This window comes from Callionymus lyra, chromosome 1, assembly GCF_982586985.1.
Source record: "Callionymus lyra chromosome 1, fCalLyr1.hap1.1, whole genome shotgun sequence".
NCBI lineage: Eukaryota > Metazoa > Chordata > Actinopteri > Syngnathiformes > Callionymidae > Callionymus > Callionymus lyra.
Window position 1 is genome coordinate 45,844,538 of NC_141818.1, and position 19,862 is coordinate 45,864,399.

Here is a 19,862-nt window from a genome sequence, read left to right on the forward strand (position 1 = left end):
GTTTTTAATGATGATAAACTTTGGTAATTTTTTTGCCTTAATCTAGCCAATCAGAAGCAACATAAGGCGGGTCTATCTGTCAGTTCAGCATCACCACTTACATAGATAGAGTCGAGTCATCGTAACTTAACATCATAATAATGCTGTCAATCTATCATTTGTTCAGGTTTCTCCTGTCATGAGCCGCACTTTAATTTGGAAAGTTACCGCTGAACTGTGCGAACAAAACGCCGCTCAGAAGGAGGAAATACACTTTCAAATTAAGAGCGTCAGCTTTCATTCTGCCTATCTATTGATTTTTTTTTAAAACGACTAAAGCTTGTCAACAAATAAATAGGTTTTAAATAATTTAAAAAGTCAGGTTTTTAAAAGCGTTTACTATTTTAATAATATAGTAATAATAAAATAATACAGTTTATAGCATTTGAATGTAGAATTTTGGTGAAATAGATATTTCAAGCACAATATTTTAGCTGTGACTCGTGTCATTTTCCCGCATGGTTTAAGATGCAAAAAAATCAATAATCATCCCAAGTTCCAATAAATAACTGCTTTAGATCTTTTGGAGAAAATATAGACTTTTGGAGATATTAATAGTTCACAAATCAAATCTCCCTCTTGTCATTCGCTCACCTTGCAGCCCTGATAATAATAATAAATAATAATAAAATAAAATAAATAATCGTTGTTGTTATTGTTATTATTAATAATATAATCATTATCATTACTTGTACTAGAGCACGCGCACTAAACTATGCGGAAACGCGCTTCCTGGTTCTCATGTGTCACACGCACGCGCACACAAAGACACACAAACTCACAGAAGTGAAGTTCACAGACTTTTTATTTCAATCCACGCACGTTACTGTCAGAAAACAGCAACGTCGTGGCTTCAAACGATGCGTTTGGACTCCAGGTAAGAATGTGCAGCGACACACCTCAGCGCGCACGCGGACGCGTACCTGTGCGTGCCTGTGCGTACCTGTGCGTACTCGCCCGATTCCCAGAGGATACGTAGTTTGTCGGCCTCGACCAGAGCACCGTCTCTCTCTCTCTCTGTGTGTGTGTTTGTGCTGTAAATATAAAGTTAAAACAACCAAAATGTCTCGAGCGCTGCGGGAGATCGTGCACAGACCCGGGAACAACACCTGTGCGGATTGTGGAGCTGCAGGTAAGAAATATATATATAGATTTATTTGGATTTGTTTTATTTGACTTCGACTTCATCCACACTGATTTAGTTCCGGTATTAAACTGGAGCTCGCCTCACTGTGGTAATGGCTACTTTAAAAATGATCCCGAAACGACTGGTTTATATTCTTAAAAGTACACGTTTTTTGTTGGAGAAGCTCGTCCTCGAAAATGAAATGGAATTGTGCAAGTCCTGGCTTGACGCGGACTCACGCCTTTTTTTCCCCTTAATCTTAAAAAACGAAAAACAAAACTAAGTGTTATATAATTATTTACCGTCATTTTTTTATTTTTTTTTACATAAGTAAGTAAGTAATTTTTATTTGTATAGCGCTTTTCCAGACCAGGGTCACAAAGCGCTTAAACAATCAAAACAATATTCAATAAAGTATATACTTTAAAGGTCAAGATAAAACTGATAACACAACAGGAGTTCCAGAAAATCAAGAAAAAGCCTGAACAAATAAAAACATCTTAAGATGTTTCTTACATTCCTTATGTCTGAAAAAGCCCCATTTCTATTACCACCTAATACATGAATACAAAGGTTTTAAGTTCATTTTATTAGTAAAGTTAAACTGGTCCTTGACCTTTTATTTCTATTGCGGACCAGTTAAAATATCAGGATTATATTCAGGACCGACGTTCAGTATGAATACAATAGCATAACCTGCAAAAAGAAAACTACAAATAAGTCATAAAAAATTAACTCAACAAAAGTTCCGGACTGGTAAGAATAAGATGGTGTGTATATATGATTGTATTTAGACGATGGTAGTAAGTTTTGTCTCCGAGCTTTTAGAGACTTTGTGCCAAATGTGTGAGTTTATGTTGTAGCATTATTTATATGGATTTTTTTTGGAATTTTGAAACCAATGTTTTGTTTCTAGAGTTTGTGTTTTACTCATTTTCACTAGTCAAGACTAAGTCACTTTCTAATGTTAATTCAGAGAAATTCAGTTTTCTTCTCTTTTTTTTTATGAATATAACATCTTTTAGGAAGTAATAAAAAATAGACCGTCATTTTTTTTATTTTCTTTCTGTGCGGCCAAGTAACAAATGTCTCATGGGCCGGTACTGGTCCCAGGATGTCCCAGGTGTTGGGTACAACTGCTCTACTAGGTATGAAGTTTGAAGTAGATTGTGCCAAAACGAATATTAATTGATAAAATACATCAAAAAAATCAATTTTTTTCCTGTTAAAACTGCTTATCGACGGAAGTCAAAGCAATTCCATCTTCAAGCAAATGCTCAGGTTCAAGTGGAAATAGCAATTTGCAACGACCCTTGAAAAAGATGAACGCTCACAGCAAGAATGTACAAAAGATAAGAAAGGCTCATCTTTTCCCCGCATCTGTGCAACACACTTACTGGAAGTGTTCTTCCCCGAATAGAAAACATCATCATAATAGTTTATATCCTACTTATTTTAACTGAGAAAAATATTTAATTTTTTTCTTTTCTGGGGTTCAGATCCCGGTTGGGGCTCAAGCTCGTTGGGCGTCTTCATCTGTCTGGATTGCTCCGGAATCCATCGCAACATTCCCAACGTCAGCAAGGTCAAGTCCCTGAGTCTTTCCCACTGGGAGGACCATGAAGTGCAGGTACTTCATTTAGCACTTGTGAAGTTTTCTTTTTCATTTTGTCAGCGTCGAAAGATTTTAAAATACGGATGAATCCTGTTCATGTTTGTTGCTTTTTCTCACTGAAAAACAACAAAATCACTGTAGCAATGTCCACACAAGTACACATCGGTTCGATCTATGTCAAAAGTATTCAAAACAAATTTGTCCACAGAAATGTTTCAGATTTAAATAAACTTGCATTTTATCTCTAAAGCAGACACATTTGTTACATCTGAAACAACAGGAAACCGCTGTAGGTCGTAAGATAAGATGGTAACCTGAGTCCACACGCACAAGTTAATGAAGACATTTTTAGAAGAAAAAAAACAAGATAAGATCTCAAAGTCAGACCTTAACTTGTGCAAAAATATTTAGATGCATTTACAGCGTAAGGCAGGCAGAAGAGCAACAGAAACACACTGGCATTAAATGTTTTTTAATGAAGTTTTCCATAAGTATTTTCCCAGATCTGAGAATTATCACTAGCCATACTTTTTCCATTGAAGCCTCAGAGAAGAAAAACGAAGACATCTATTTTAAAAGTGTCGTTTCTCCTGAACTTCTAAAATCTTTCCTTCCATTTGTTGCCTCAGTTCATGGCTGACCACGGCAACGAGCTAATGAAGAGAAAGTATGAGGCTGCTGTTCCGGTCTACTACTACAAGCCAACGCACAAGGACTGCCAGTGAGTGAACCTTTGCCACCACCTCTGTAAACCTGCATCAGCGAAGTGTGACCTGACTTGCATTTGAAAGGACGACAGCTGAGACTGAAGATATTGTCGCCCATTGAATCAGAAAGAGATACTGATCTAACGCAGAAACGTTAGACTCTATATCACCTGGTGGACAATGCATGGATGGCAGACTGAGTCTAGAAGCGAAATTCTCCACCTATTTAATGATCCTCGGCGTCGTTGTTTGCATTCCAGGGTTCTGAGGGAGCAGTGGATAAAAGCCAAATATGAACGTAATGAGTTTGTCCAGCCTGGCGCAGATTTCCCATATGAGAATGGTGAGTAAAATAATCCAAACAATTCTTGCAACGATTCAAAAATCCGCCTTTTGTTCATGTTTTTCTTAGAAATCAGAGACGGGACGTTGATGAAGAGAGGACGGGACAACGGGCAGTTTTTCAGCAGACGTTTCGTCCTCTCAGAGAGGGAGGGGACTCTGAAGTATTTGACTAAATATGACGTGAGACGCTTTCATTTTATCTTATACATTGTGCCTCGTAAAAAATTTCAGATTTATTTTCACAACTGGTTTTCACACAAGAAACCAAAGAATGCTATCTCAGGGTCGAGTTGACCCAAAGGCCCAAAAACAAATGTGTTTTAATATCCCTTTTGTGACCTCTGAGACACATTTGTTCTTAAGGCTTAAGATAAGACAAGGGTTAAAGGTGAAAAAAAAATTGCTTTATTGAATTTTGGAGATCTTGGCATGAGAAACTGTAATTTATTTAGTATTTATTTTTTATCAAACATGAAAGCAAATGAATGGATTGATTGACTTTATTGATCCGTCTGGAGATCTTCTTCGGGAAATTGGGTTTCCAGTTCACGGCAAGTTTTCAAAACAAAAGAACAAAGTGCAAACAAAAGAAAAAAGTTCAAACAAAAGAACATAGATCAAAGGAAATAACGAAAGGATACAAAGGAAAAGGGATACAAAGATGATATAACTTTATCCTGTTTTAATAGTGCATCTGTTGTTGATTGTATGTTACCTGCCGTTAAACAAAGAATTTTCACGGACCGACCTTCAGAAAAAACAAGCGAAAATAAATAAAATGACAATAGAAAATAAATGAATGAAAAATAAAGGTCATAACTCTGGATCAGCAGAAGCTTTGAAATGGTTTCTCTGCAGCAAGTCGGTCCCCGGATGGAGTTTGTGTATTTTCTCTTCAGTAAACTTGACTAAAAACAAGCGTATTGACGTTCCGAGAGTCACAAGCTATTGTTACTTTAAAGGAAAAGTAAGAATCAATACCGTCTCTTTTCCCTCTCTGTGTGGTCGATTGAGAAATGATTTACGACTCACAGGGAATTTGGTCTGAAACTCGAGCCTAAGTAACAAATGATCACTAAATTTTGATCAAATCTTTTTGCCATTTGTCATAAACCACTGCATGTTATAAATAACTGCTTGCCTGCTTTCATTGCATTTGAGTTCGATGAAAAGGCCTGTCAGATTTTCCAAGTGGAAATTTGTGCCAATGGGATTTTGATTAAGAGATCGGAGTCATTCACGATGAAAGCCGAAGATCACAAAGACACAACCCTTCTCCTTCATAACCTGTGTCACCTCCATAAATATTGTAAAACAAACATCCTAACTCCACCTCTTATCCAACCTGACCCGGCTCCGCTCACGTTGTGTTGTCATCAAGAATACTTTATTGTCAACCCCCCTCTCCTATACACTTGCTCAGACAAGCTTAACCAGCAATCTGTTTCTGTGTCAGTGTGACTGATTTGCAAAGCTTTGCAACACTCAAACCAATTAGTGCTCTGGGAATGCAGTGCCTGTCACAGTGAACCGGCTCCGGAGGTGCCCGTTTTTAAAAGGGTCCGCTATTTTACGGTTATTTCAGCAGATGTTTGCTATTTCTGCTGCTATTGTTAGTCTCTCTTGGATTGTTTTCCCTCTGAAGTAACAGCGTCACGATGCTCCCGGAGAGTCCGCTCGAGCCGACAATAAAATGAAAACATCCTCCCGGAGCCGCGGCGGTGATAAATGGGAAGTGTCACTCGCTGATGCTCCGGGGCTTTATGTTTTTAAGGCAAGTGGATTTCAGAGGAGACTGGAGCTGTGTGAAATATTCAGGAACAACTAACCGGGAGCCTCAGAGACATTCCTTAAACTTTCTCGCTTTTATGTTTGGCCTTAAAGTTCCGCACTCCTTTTTTTTTTTGGTTCAAACATTCCCGGATTTACGTTTACTTATTTCTTTTATCTCACTGATGCCTTTAGTCTTGAACGTCAAATTCTTTAAGTCATTTCACGTGACGCTGAATATCTTAAAACACCTCTTCATGCTAGTTTAATGTTCATCATATATCAGTCTATAAGCTTCAATGAAAGTTCTTGTGGTAAAATGTGTTTCTTTTTTTCTTTAGTGATCGTTCACCCAAAATTCAAGCTTAATTTATTTTCTATTTAACCCCCATGTTGATTAAAGGTTGGGATTATTTGGGAGTAATCTCTTCCTTGTTAGAGTTATAGGCGAAAATGTTTGTTCATTTTAATGTAGCGACTGGAGCTCAGTTGTCTTCCTCCAAAAAATACACTCAAAATCATCCAAATACCTCCATAACTGCTCGTCTGTAACGTCCCTCTTGTATTGAAGCCTCAACATGAGGAATTGTTCCAGAACAAACTTTAACAAGTCTTTATTTAAAACTGGTTTGTAGAAAAAGTTTAACTAATAACATGCCACACAAACAGGAAGTTCCCCGCGTAATATAGTGAGCGATTCCAGTAGACTGTTGGTAAGACAGTAGACTGGAAGCGCTTGAGATATTTACTCGGGCTACTTCCTGTTTGCGTAGCATGTTAGCCTTTAATCTTGTTTAAGCTTTTCTGGAACATTTCCTCATGTCGAGGCTTCAATACAAGATGAACGTTACAAACCACAGAGGTATGTGGAAGTTTTTATGCGTCTTTTCGGAGGATAGTAGATGAATCCGGTCGCTATCTTTAAAATTGATTAACATTTTTTGCCTTTAACTCAAAAAAAGAAAGGATCGAACCCTAAAAAATTAATCCCAACCCTTAGGCGACATTTGGGTGAGTAGAAAAAGTTGCATGATTTTCTTTTAAAGTTTTTAAATTTGTATGTATTTTAACCGCGTGTTGTTTTGTTTTTTAAGCACTTTGTGACCCTGGTCTGCCAAAGGCACTTTTCAAATACTTATTACTAACTCACTTACTCACAACTCACGAAGATATCCACTCTCCTGCAGGCTAAGGAGCCAAAAGCAGTGATAAAGGTGGACACCATCAACGCCACCTTTCAACCGGAGAAGATCGGAAATCCAAACGGCCTGCAGATCACCTACCTCAAAGACTACAGCACCCGCAATATCTTTGTCTACCACGACAACGGAAAGGTTTCAAACGATTTATTCTATTGTTTTTGTTTTACCTGCGCAACCATCCACCAACTTCAATTTGTCACTTGACTGATGCAGAAGAAAATGTTTCTCAGGTATCACCATCTCATTATGTTATTCTTTAAGCCTTTGTCAAAGCTCTACGGGTCATAGTCCAATGAGATCCTATAGTGAATCTCCAGTCCCCGGAATACCTCCCAACTCATCAACCCAATAGTTGTTAACTTCTCTTTCTCTTTATCCACCATTAGGAGATTGTTGACTGGTTCAACTCCATCCGTGCAGTTCAGCTTCACTATATGAAGGTGGCCTTTCCTGGAGCCACTGATGCCGAGGTGAGAGACATTACGCTACACATGTATTAAGTTATTCTCAGTGTTATCTTGACCTTTAAAGTATATATTTTATTGAGCATTGTTTTGATTGTTTAAGCGCTTTGTGACCCTGGTGTGGAAAAGCACTATATAAATACAAATACAAAAATACATGTATTACCTACAGGTGACGAAGCATTGCTAGATATGCTCCATTTACACAGCAATCCTATGCAACCTCAATCAGATCTTTACCCAGTATCAAAGGCGGCTGACCAAGCTTCACGAAACCTCATTTTTAAGAGCTTAGATAGTGGCATTTTTTTCTTTAATTCTTGTCCATGTGTTTTGGAGCAGAGAGTGTTATTAAAGTCCAAATAAGGATGCTGCTTCATCAGCCATCACTGCTGAAATGTATTCAAATTTCTTGAAACCATTAATTTATCTTTCTTTCTCTTCTAGCTTGTACCCAAACTCACCCGGAACTTTCTGAAGGAAGGGTACATGGAAAAGACAGGCCCAAGGGTAAGTAAACCATTAACACCCGTAGAATATTTAAGAGATTACATGAAAACATTATAATAATAATGTAAGTATTGATAGTGTCGATCAAAGTTGAGCACATGTATTCTTTCTTTCCACACATCGCTCTCCCTCCACCTCCTTCTTTCTGTGGAAAAAAACTAGATCATCAGCGGGCGATATAGCTCGGATGATTGACTAGTGTGCTCGTGACTGAGAGGTTTACAGTTGCCAGTCGCACCCCCTTATCATTGTGCGAGTGGGAAAAGTGAAATTGCAGAGGTTCTGTGTCCTCGAGGGATGTGCGATGCCAAGTCTATAACAGTTCGTTGCATGCCATGGCACGAATGAACCATTTTCAGTGGAAACCAAGATATAGTGGGAATAAACTTGGGGACTCCTCTCTAACCTCCTCGGTCACTCCTACAGCTCACCTAGTAAGTAAGTAAGTTAGTAATAGTTATTTGTGAAGCACCTTTGTAGACCAGGTTCACAAAGCGCTTAAACAATCAAAGCAATACACAGTTAAAAATACGTAAAAATGAAAAAACTCTAAAAGGCCAAAACCACATAGAGACAAACACTGGAGTCCCAGAAAATTAGGAAAAAAGTCTGGAGAAATAAGAATTTATCTTAAGATGTTTCTTGAAGGAGTCAGTAGATCATCAAACACAGAGATGGTTCCAAAGCTTAGGAGCAACAGTCTGGAAGGATTTCTCTCCTCTGGTCCGGAAATTCAGGAACCATCAGTATATTCTGATCCTCAGACCTCAGAGCCCGAGCTGGGGTGTAAGTCTGGATCAGATCACGGATGGAAGGAGAAGCCTGACCATGAATAGATCTGAAAGGTTTTATTTCTACCACTAGTTTTGGATGTTTGGATTATTCGCAAAAGAAAAAGGCTGTAGAACATTTGTGTTGTCAGGCTTCAGACTTCTTTTATCAGTAACAACATTGCATTTATTTTACCTACTTAACAACCAGGAACTACTTTTCCAATTTCTTAGAGAATGGCCTCCAATGACTGGAATTCTTTTGCCGTCATTCTTGTTTCTCTTATCTACGTGTGTTGTAGTGGACGGAGTTAAACTTCTTTCAATAACAATGTGCACATGGGTATAGATGGTCGATATGTCAGCCGGCAGAAGAAGCAGTTAGGATTGTGCTTTCTAATTATCAGACGCACAGACAGGCGGAGGTGTTCACAGACAACAATGAGCAGCAACCTGATCCCCAGCGACTCCGTCTGTCAGGCGCACAGATGAAAGACTCAGTGATTTGCTGTATAGGGATGGTTTGATAAGTGGTTGTCAGGATTCATTTCGCTAACGCAAGCGGGACACGAGTGTGGCCGGAGTGACTGAGCAGAATGAAGAAGGAAACAGTCCAAATTCATATATGGAACGCTTTTTATGGCAGCAGGGATCAACATTAAAAGTTTAATTCTACAAAACCTCTATTTAATGTGACAAATAAACTGCAATAAGTACATGATAGTGTTTCGTTATAACAAAATTCTATTTTTTTAGTTAAAAAATGGGGTTAAACTCTTATGTAATTCAAGACAAAGACAAAAAACATCAAACCATGTTTGTATTTAATTGTAATGTCACATACGAATATCTTAAATGATACATTGATAAAAAATATTACACCTCAAACCTTTCATTGATTGATGTAAAAGCTACATTAGGAATACTATAATATCAAGGGGAGATAATAAAATGATAAAAACATCTCAAGATATTTCCCTTAAAGAAATATATTTGGAAATATTAAGGTTGAAAACTTGGTCCTAGTGACACAAAAAAAAACCCTATCAATTGTTCACCTTTTTCTTAAGGTTCTGAAAAGACATTGAGTCGATTAAACAAGCGTAACAAGTTCTGAGGAATCCATTGTTCTATGCATGACGATGTTATATGACTCTTTGTTTACTGCTCAATGAATGGATCCTAAAGAATCAGCGAATAATGATGACAACACTACTGTCTAAAGACGGTGCTTTAACTTTCAGTGCTGCTAGGTGGCGCTGCGTTTAAAGATGATATGAGGTTTCATTAAAATTCTTGTTTCAGAGCATGCGGTTTTCTCTAAACGTATGAACTTAAAACCAAGATGAACATGAATCTTTGAGCTGAGCGAAGAATGCAATTTCAGCAACGCCTCATATCTAAATGTGTCTTCTTCCATTCTACAGCATACTGAAGGCTTCAAGAAACGCTGGTTTACTTTGGACCAGCGGCGCCTGATGTACTTCAAAGACCCCCTGGTACGATGCACACAGTTTTAATGTGACAGCTTTAAAGATTTGACTGAATGTGAAAAGAGGTGCGATGGAGTCAATGTGTCCCCAGTATAAAAGCCCCTCAGTTCTCACAGATCTCCTGGAAAGTTCAAACAGTTCCACTTTTATTCTTTTTAGAGCAGATAGAACAGTTTGTTTGAGTGAGATTTATTCTTTTCTACTGCATACTTGGACTCTGGGAGGAAAACTCCTTCAGAACTCTCCCCCTTAGAAACACTTTCAATTGATAATTACTGTGAAGGCTTTACTCATCAAACCAACTAACTTATGTCATTTTTGGTTGATGTTTGGTCGGCCAAATAAAAATATTTTGTAAACTAGGTTTAGCCAAACTGTTGCTAACCTACTTTAAATTAAAATTGTGTAAAAGCTTAGTACAATTTCAATCCAGCTACTAGAGCTGGGTGGATTGATGGATTGTAGGAAGGATGGATATTATTTTGGAAAGGATGGATGGGTGAATGGAATGTAGGAAGGATGGAATGTAATATGGATGAGTGGATGGTTGGATGGTTGGATGTTTGGACAGACAGATGGATGGAAGGATTGTAGATAGGATGAATAAATTGAAGTATGGATTGATAGGATGGAGGGATAGATAGATGGTTAGACGGACAGATGGATGGATAAGGCGATAGATGGATAGGTATATAGGATGGATGGTTGAACGGATATATGGGTGATTGGATTGATAGGATTGATGGTTGGTTTGGTTGTAGATAGGATGGGTTAATAGGACGGATGCTTGTAGATAGATTGTAGAAATGATTGAACAATAGGATGGATGGTTAGACGGACAGATGTATGAATGGATTGTAGATGGGATAGAATGATTGGATTGATGGTTGGACAAACATACGGATGGATGCATTGTTGAAAGGATCGGGGAAATGGGATGGAGGGTTTGACGGACAAATTGATGAATGGATTGTAGAAAGGATGGGTTAATAGGATGGCTAGATGGATGGATGGATAGATTATAGAAAGGATGGATTGATTGGATGAATGGTTGGAGAGACAAATGGATGGATGGATGGATAGATTATAGAAAGGATGGATTGATCAAATGAATGGTTGGAGAGACAGATGGTTGGATGGATGGATAGACTATAGAAAGGATGGATTGATCGGATGAATGGTTGAAGAGACAGATTGATAGATGGATGGATGGATTATAGAAAGGATGGATTGATCGGATGAATGGTTGGAGAGTCAGATGGATGGATGGATGGATGGATTGTACAAAGGATGGAATGATCGGATGAATGGTTGGAGAGTCAGATGGATGGATGGATGGATGGATTCTACAAAGGATGGAATGATCGGATGAATGGTTGGAGAGTCAGATGGATGGATTCTACAAAGGATGGAATGATCGGATGGACAGATGGATGGACTTTTTTTTATAACGGATGGTTAAAACGGATGGATGGATATTAAAAAGGATGGATTGATTGGGTGGATAAAAGGATGATGGATGGATTAATAGGAAAGACGGATGGTCGGTTGGATGGACTGGGAAGATCAGCACTGCAGGGACACAAAGGAAGCAACGAAGATCTCCGAACTGAAGTTGAAATGTCCATCGGAGATCTGGGGAAGCTGATCTCAGAGCTGCTCCTGATGCAAGAGTTCAATGGAGGCGTGCAACGATGATTAGAGTCACACTGTCCAGAGGGATTCAGACAAACGAGGCCGACTGATGAAAAGAAGTCCAGACTGAAAATAACCTAATTGTGATAATGGCCATCATTGCAGAGATTAAACCTTTTTTGCTGTCAGCTCACAGATGAAACATCTTTTACATAGGAACCATAAACTGAAAGTGTTTCTAAGGGGGAGAGTTCTGAAGGAGTTTTCCTCCCAGAGTCCATGAACATACAGGACTACATGTGGTCATGCTTTTCCATTTTGTGTACCTGAAAAATAAAGAAATGTGTTTTCTTCGGTGTCAAAGGATGCGTTCGCCAAAGGCGAAGCGTTTCTGGGCCACAAAGATCTGGGGTACAGCGTGGCCCCGGGTCTGCCCGCCGGCACCAGCTGCAACGGCGCCTGGCAGTACGGCATCACCATCCAGACGCCCGAGCGCTCCTTCCTGTTCACCTGCGAGACGGAGCTGGACCAACAGGACTGGATCAAGAAGTTCGACGACGTCATGCACGGCCCGATGTCGCCCCAGGACTTCACAAGTGAGAGGAATCGAACTGTAACTGGTGAAAGACTCGTCTAACGTCCATTCTCTTCTCTCTTGTGAAGCCGAAGCCTTGTTCAAGCACAGACATTGAGGACGGTTTCCAGAGGATCCTCGGGTCAGGGCAGTATTTTTTATACCCCTTGAATAAAAAATAAAAACTTTACCTTGCAAAAAGTGCATCAAGACATACAATTAGAGAAAATCGTGGAGATGGTTTTTCACAATTTTGATTTTATTGAGCTATAGTCACATTTACATCAATGATTGCTATGATGTTACACTGGTTTAAATGTGAATACAATGTTTCTCTGTAGGTTGACGCAAGAAGTTAGATGATCAAACAGCGCCCCCCTGTGTCTATTTCTTATACAACACCAAGTCATTTACTGAACCACAACAATCTTTCGTATTATTTCTTTGTTTTTTTTAATGCCATTATATTGACTCATTTGACTATCATTAATAAATCGTTGTATTTTTTCAATGTATCAATGAAATATTCTGTTAATTTTTCGTTTCTTTTATATTTTAAAAGATAAAAAAAAACATTATATTCGCTTTGGGACATTTTTAAAAGTTGTAAAATGTCATGTTTTGAAGCCACTGACCAATCAAGAGCCTTCGTTTGGTTTGTAAACAAATGTAAAAGTAGAAAAATGCTAAAGGTGAAGGAATCATTTAAATTGCAGTTGCAGTATTCGGACAGTAGGGGAGCCAGACAAGTCCTATCAGTGACAGTTTTTGTTTCAACAATTAAATAAAACAGAACCTGACAATCAATGAGTTTCGTCTTGAGGATTTAAAGAGAGAACATGTTCCATTTTAAACTGCAATAAAGCCTCAAAGGTGTATTCTATCAGGGTGAAAAGTGAACCAAATCTTTGTACTTTCATCAATCATCAAGTACACTTTTGATGTTTCACCGACTCAACTCAGACCAGATTCACATGCAACAACCGTAACTCTTTTCCAAAACATAATTTTACTTTTGACTTGCCTTCATGAAAACCTTAAAAACAACACAAAGCTGCAGCGATGAGTTCACTAAGAGGGAGTGAGACAAAAGGAGCGTTTGTATTTTTAATTATAACTCGTATCACACAAGAACATTTTAATTTGAATCAAACATACTTTTCTCTAAGCTCTTGAAAAAGTATCTTTATCTTGCACTATTACTATGATAACTCGTGTATCTACGTATTTAAGGAGTTCAGCAAGTGGATATTTGTAGGTCCCAGTCCACATCTGGGTGTGAAGAGCCAGTGCAAAGGAAACACTTCACGAATCTATAGACCCCCGCTACATTTTCAACCTGGTGAGAAAAAGGGAGGATTCGGTGGGAGGTAAAAGATTCCTGGACGAGGGGAGCCTACGAGGAGCTGCAGATCTCTGTTCCTCACCAAATAGAATAGCCGTTGATTGACCACCTTGGATCACTGATGTCTGTTGTGGCCTCGGTTTCCTGTGCAGTCTTTACACATGTCCGTTAAGAGGACTGCGGCGAGTTGTTGATCCTCTCCGGACCCGCCATTAATCGTGAGGATTCTGGATTTCCAACTCATGGACTAGCAGGATGAACTGATGCAAAGGTTACCCACCGAAGACCTTTGACTGCACCGGCGATGAACTATTCTCAAAATGCCACTGTGGGTCCACAGCTGGTCCTGAGCCCCGGTGCTACCGATGGAGCGTCCCAGGGCGGGAGCAGCAACGGTGGCAGCGGGGGGCTGTGGGTGACCTCCTTGCTCGGAACCACACTGATGATCATGTGCACTTTGGGAGTGGCCGGCAACACGTACACGCTCTTCATAACGCGCTCGGCCGCGCTGCGCAAAACCGGCTCCATGTACATCTACATCATCAACCTCGCTCTGGCGGACCTCCTGTACCTGTCCACCATCCCGTTCGTGGTCTGCACCTACTTCGCCCACGACTGGCTGTTCGGAGAAGTGGGCTGTCGCATCCTGCTGAGTCTGGACCTCCTCACCATGCACGCCAGCGTCTTCATCCTGGTGGCGATGAGCCTCGAGCGGTACCGCGCCGTCGCCCAGCCGTTCAGCGCTCACAGGTCCTCGTCTCGGACGCGCAAGCTCACGGCCGGCGTCGTCTGGGGCCTCTCCTTTGTGTTGACCCTGCCCATGATGGTGATGATTCGCCTCAGCGAGGGCAAGGCGACCACGGCTGGATCGGTGAAGAGGATCTGCTTCCCCACTTGGACCCATGAGGCGTTCAAAGCCTACATCGCAATCCTGTTCCTAACCAGCGTTCTAGTCCCTGGGTTGGTCATCGTGGGCTTGTATGCGGGGTTAGCGCAGCGCTACTGGTCTGCCCAGGCTAGGTTAGGGGGAAGCGGTCGCTCTTCCCGCAGGAAAAGCCTCCGACATAAAGTCATTTCTATGATTTTCAGCATCGTTGTTGCCTACTGGGCTTGTTTCTTACCCTTCTGGGGATGGCAGCTGGCCAAGCTCTTCTCCTCGGAGTCCCTCAAGGCTCTGTCTCCTGCTGCTCACAATTATGTGAATTTCTTCGTGACCTGTCTGACGTACGGGAACAGCTGTATCAATCCATTCCTCTACACTCTCTTGACCCGGAACTACAAGGACTATTTAGCCCAGAAGAGTCAGTCTGTTGGGACAAGCAGGACCGACCCTGGGTCGGCGTCGAACACGCCCATGCAGGAACTCTAGCGGCCATTTTTAAAAAGCCTGATCCAAGATCATGGCCAGGTTTTGAGCCACGAGTAGTAGTAGTTGAGACACATGTCACATTTTCTAAATAATTTTAAAACTCTATAAAAAGAAATTACAAGTTAATTAACAAGTTATATTGTCTTTTACTATTATGATGAATCCATGTATGCACTTTTGAAAAAATAATACACCAATAGTACAAAATACAAGTTTATACCATCATGAGATTCCGGGAAACATATCTAACCTTCTCATTGAGAGAAGTTTGTTGATTTTCAAGTGTATTGTACAAAATAAATACATCTAAATGAACCTGAGCTGCAGCAGTATTCCTCTTCAAATATGTTTGCATACACACACATACACACTGTATTTCATCTCACCGGGAATGTGGTTGCATTGTGTGACATTCCTCAACGACAGACAACTGCTTTTTAGAGTCTCTGTGCAAGTTTCTTTTTTCCAGATCGGCCGCCATATATTCTCCAATTAAACAAATATTTAGTATTTGCATGTATTGGATTAATTTGTTTTATTATTTTTTTATGGGAAAACGCACATGAGCGTTATGATTTAAAAATAATACATATATATTAAATTTCAAAGAAATATTCATAAAGATAAATAGATAATTAAAAATTATTAAAAGGGTTAGCTTTTAACTCTTAAAATATTGAAAGATTATAATTAAAACATTGAAAGTAATGCATTTGGGATTTTATTTAACCGCATACATGATATTTATGCATTCATTCATATATTATACAGTATATACACACACTTTAATTTTTATTTGTTCCATTTATATATATATATATATATATATGTGTGTTGTTTTTATTTCACTTTATTTGTTTTTCTGTATTTTATGTTTAATGACCACAAAAAAAAACATGTGTTCTCTTACAACACTGACAATGAACTTGATTCTTAGTAATTCAACTTAAATTAATCGTTATTAAAAACAATAACTCGACTATGGGGAAAATGACTGCGTTAAAATAACAATAAATAATTGGTATTGATCAGCCTTAAAGATAAAATATGGTTTAATTTTAACAAAACTCACGTGGGTGAGTAAAAATGTATCTAAATAAATTAAAAAGAAATCACAAAATCCACTTTTATTTCGACAGCCTTCACTGACACGCACAGCAAATACTGGGAAGTCATGCTTTGCTTCCCTCTACAGGCTTTGGCGTGACATTACATCACCAATTCCAAATCAATTCCACACAAGAGAATGAAGCAAGACGTGTTCGGGTGACGGCCTTTACTTGACCTTGAGACCAATGATTCTGGCTTCCCCGGTGACCTCGATGTAATTGTACTTGCACTCGCCCAGTCGGTTGGGGAAGCTCATCATGCAGCCGTCGGGGAGTTTGATGAAAAAGTCCGTCATGTTGAAGCTGATGTAAAACTGCAAAGATTCAAAGAAATGACTCTATAGTTGGGGATGTTGAGAGACCGTGAACCAAAGTGTTTGGTTTAGCGAACAAACCTTGGATTCCTCTCCACGCACGAAGCCGAAGTTGCCCTCCCGCTGCTCGTCGCCCCAGCCGCCCCCGGACTTGGAGTTGCAAACGATGACGTTGACGTCGTCGCCGCAGTCGAAGCGAGGGTTGAAGTGCAGCGCGATGTTGTCGTCGTCGAGGCCGATGTTGATGGCGAACCTGGCGGAGCAGGAGGTCCGAGGATGAGCGGCCGCGACGCTCCCGGTCAAAAAGTTCTCGATACCTACCGGTCGCAGTTGTCCTTGGGCTTGACGCGGAACTTCAACTCCTGCCCCTCCTTGAACGACATCTTGCTGATTTTCTACAAAGAGGTAGAAGTGATTGGTTTGAGTTTAATCATGATAATAATAATAATATTCCTAAGACTGCTTTATTTTAAAAGGTAACTCATTTGAAAAAACAACTCCTGTCTCCCATGTTTCAAATGCAAGTTCCTCATCATGACCATGTTTTCAACTTATTGCTTTATAAAGTTCGTCTGAAATCTGGGCGAACGAGAGGTTACGAGAGCGGAGTCCATTATGACGTAAAAATGGCTTCACGTCGCGCTGAAATCACGCCTGCTTTGTTTATACAACGAGTCCCTTGGTGGTGGAGACTTCCGGGATCGATGACGCCGCATGACAAACCCTGATGCGTTGGCCAATCACAGCAGAGTGGGTGTGGTCATACCCAATCCCTTTTACCCCCTTAATCTCAGGACTCATGCCCACAATCCCCTCTACTAAGAAGGGTTAGTGACCTTCAATTGACCTTCGACTGCAACTTATTCATACATCTTTATTCCCTTATGGATTTCGCAGGGGTCTTAAACCTATCCCAGCTGTTTAGGGGGCCAGGGGCGGGGGGTTGGTATGGTTACCCTAAAAAGAAAACTCTGATCCAGAGTAATCAGAACACTGTTTCATGAATCTGTCCATCACTACTGTTCAGGGTGATCCCGGCCTCTCACCCGAAGTAGCTGGGATAGGCCTAGACTCCTCCAAGGACATCAGCAAGAGGAAATTATGGAATAAACGATAATAATACTGGTTGGTATTGACATCATCAATGGCTCTTTGTATGGGCCTGAATATTTAGGTTGTTTTTGGCACTTCCTGTTCTCCTTGTGTCAGACTAAATATTCTCTGAATACAGATTCACAAACTTCTTTCTGCTAGTGTCATTTTCTCCATGTTATCAATACATATGACTAGTTCCAAGCCGTTAAATGAAATGTGTGCGAGAAATCAATGGAACTACAGTTGAATGCCAAACTAATGTTTCCCACAGATGGGATCCAGAGGAGTGACGGCGTCACAGAACAATCATTATCACTCTTGGTCTTATCATCGCTGTCGATGATCAACCAGGTACGACAGACGGCTAAAGTCAATAAGTCAGTTCCGTTTGTTGGCGGTCGTCAAACTGTCAAACCATAAAAATGATTTAAACTTATCGCTGAACTGCGACTCTTAGGACTGACGTCCACGACTGATAACAGCCGTCACATGACTCTTCTTCAGTACGGATCTTCTCAAGGATCACCTAAAGTCTTTAACAGTTAATCATAGCAAGAACAAAGAAGATTATAAAAAACGTGTTAAACTCATGTTATTGAAATAAAGTTGCAGTAGATTTTAATAAAATAATTCATGTCCAAATAATTTAATTTAAAGATGAATACATGTTGTTTTAATACACAAGCGTCAGTTTCTGCACGTTCACTGTATAATGAAATGTCTATTATAACAGTTTGTCATTTAATTGATGAAAACATTTTAAAATGTTGACTATAAATACCACATTTTCTAGCTCACTATATAAAGTTGCAGTAGATTTTAATAAAATAATTCATGTCCAAATAATTTAATTTAAAGATGAATACATGTTTTAATACACAAGCGTCAATTTCTGCACGTTCACTGTATAATGAAATGTCTATTATAACAGTTTGTCATTTAATTGATGAAAACATTTTAAAATGTTGACTATAAATACCACATTTTCTAGCTCACTATATTAAACAAATAAAATATATTCAGCGGTTTCTCTATTTTGAATCAAACACTAACGTAAACGTATATAATTTATTAAGATTATTGAGTGTGTGGCTAGAATATCTCTCACCATCTTGACTGGCTTCAGCGATCCTGCCTCAGGTGACAAAGATCGTCTTTTACGCACGGCTGTCTTAAATAGACCAGGTGAGGGCGTGGAGACAGGAAACAGCCGCGCTATGCTTTTATTTTGTAGTGCAATTTCCGGTTTGCTGCTGTTTTCCGCTTAATAAGCTCAAAAAGTCAGTGAATAAGTTATTAATAGTAAGTTAGTTGTTTGTAAAGCTGCTTTTTGTTTTATTTTTGCTTTAGAAACTATAGTATCAGGTGTTAAAATGTTTTTCAAAAGCAACATAAAAAAAAACATAATAAATAACTAACAGGTTTGAGAATTTTAGGTACACACAGAAACAGTTTGTAAATAATCCACAAAATAGTATGAATATGTTCTGAAGAGTTACCTATTGTAATTTAAATGTCATTATTATTTGTTTCGTAGTTAATATAATAATTTATATAATAACAAGTTCTTTCGGTGCTGACCCAAAACAAAGTACATGTTTTGTTCTCTCTTTAATTGCATGTAAAAATACATGTTGCAGGGATATTGGGCTCTTATTGTGATTTTTTTTTTACATTTTTAAATTTCACTTCCACTTCAATTCAATTTAATTCAATTTTTCCTCTTCGTGTCTGAGACATGAATTTTTTTTATCAGGAAAAAGGTTTATTTTTGGTATTGGTCAATGTACTGGGTCGTGACCCCAGATGGACTCAGACACACACTGCTTAAGATTTTAGATAAAACAGAAAATTCTTCCCAGGACTGAGTGAGTTATTTGTATAAAGTCATTTGAGCGATGAATTTGATTGGCATTTAGCGTTTTCCTTTCCTTGATCTACAGTCTTGCCCTTAGATGTTATGTGTTAAACATTTAAAACCATGTAATTGTTTCATAATCTCTTAGGTATCAAAAGTGGTGGGAACAAAACTTTGTTTTATATTTATTCTGGACCAGGCGTGTTTTAAGTCAAATATCAGGGATAAAGACTTTGAACCTCAGAGAATGTTTTCTCCTTTTAATGTTAATCCGAAGTCGTTAAAGCCAAGTAGGCTGAGTTTCAGAAGGACGGATGATGAAAAGGATCAAGGCTCAGGAAATAAGCTTCCGAGGAAAAACCGTGTGTGGGTACGGGGGGGTGTGTGGGGGGTGTGGGGGTGTGGGGGGTCACCTTCACACAGTGAAGGACGCCGGCAAAAGTTTTTCTCACCAGAAACATTTGCTTGTTCACTGCGACTGCAGAATGTCGTCGGGCAAGTTGGCGACACAGTTGCGTAAAG

At 39.4% G+C, this 19,862-nt stretch overlaps 3 protein-coding genes across 3 annotated transcripts; 2 read left to right on the forward strand and 1 right to left on the reverse strand.

Moving 5' to 3' along the window:
* Positions 1-809: 809 nt before the first annotated feature.
* Positions 810-13,057, forward strand: LOC148089890 (arf-GAP with dual PH domain-containing protein 1). Its single transcript, XM_087810066.1, has 11 exons — positions 810-1,171; positions 2,665-2,795; positions 3,410-3,501; positions 3,748-3,830; positions 3,900-4,012; positions 6,790-6,936; positions 7,191-7,274; positions 7,716-7,778; positions 9,976-10,047; positions 12,041-12,272; positions 12,340-13,057. Exons 1-11 carry the CDS (start codon positions 1,102-1,104, stop codon positions 12,366-12,368), a joined length of 1,116 nt encoding a protein of 371 aa, XP_087666192.1. The 5' UTR covers positions 810-1,101; the 3' UTR covers positions 12,369-13,057.
* Positions 13,058-13,162: 105 nt separating this feature from the next.
* uts2r4 (urotensin-2 receptor 4) lies at positions 13,163-15,110 on the forward strand. Its single transcript, XM_087810055.1, has one exon. The coding sequence runs from the start codon at positions 13,900-13,902 to the stop codon at positions 14,962-14,964; it is 1,065 nt and encodes a 354-aa protein (XP_087666181.1). The 5' UTR covers positions 13,163-13,899; the 3' UTR covers positions 14,965-15,110.
* A 979-nt stretch (positions 15,111-16,089) lies between these two features.
* Positions 16,090-18,616, reverse strand: LOC148089892 (galectin-1-like). The gene is made up of 4 exons (XM_087810075.1): positions 18,591-18,616; positions 16,709-16,782; positions 16,469-16,640; positions 16,090-16,387 (listed from the first exon to the last, which is right to left on the reverse strand). Exons 1-4 carry the CDS (start codon positions 18,591-18,593, stop codon positions 16,241-16,243), a joined length of 396 nt encoding a protein of 131 aa, XP_087666201.1. The 5' UTR covers positions 18,594-18,616; the 3' UTR covers positions 16,090-16,240.
* Positions 18,617-19,862: the final 1,246 nt, after the last annotated feature.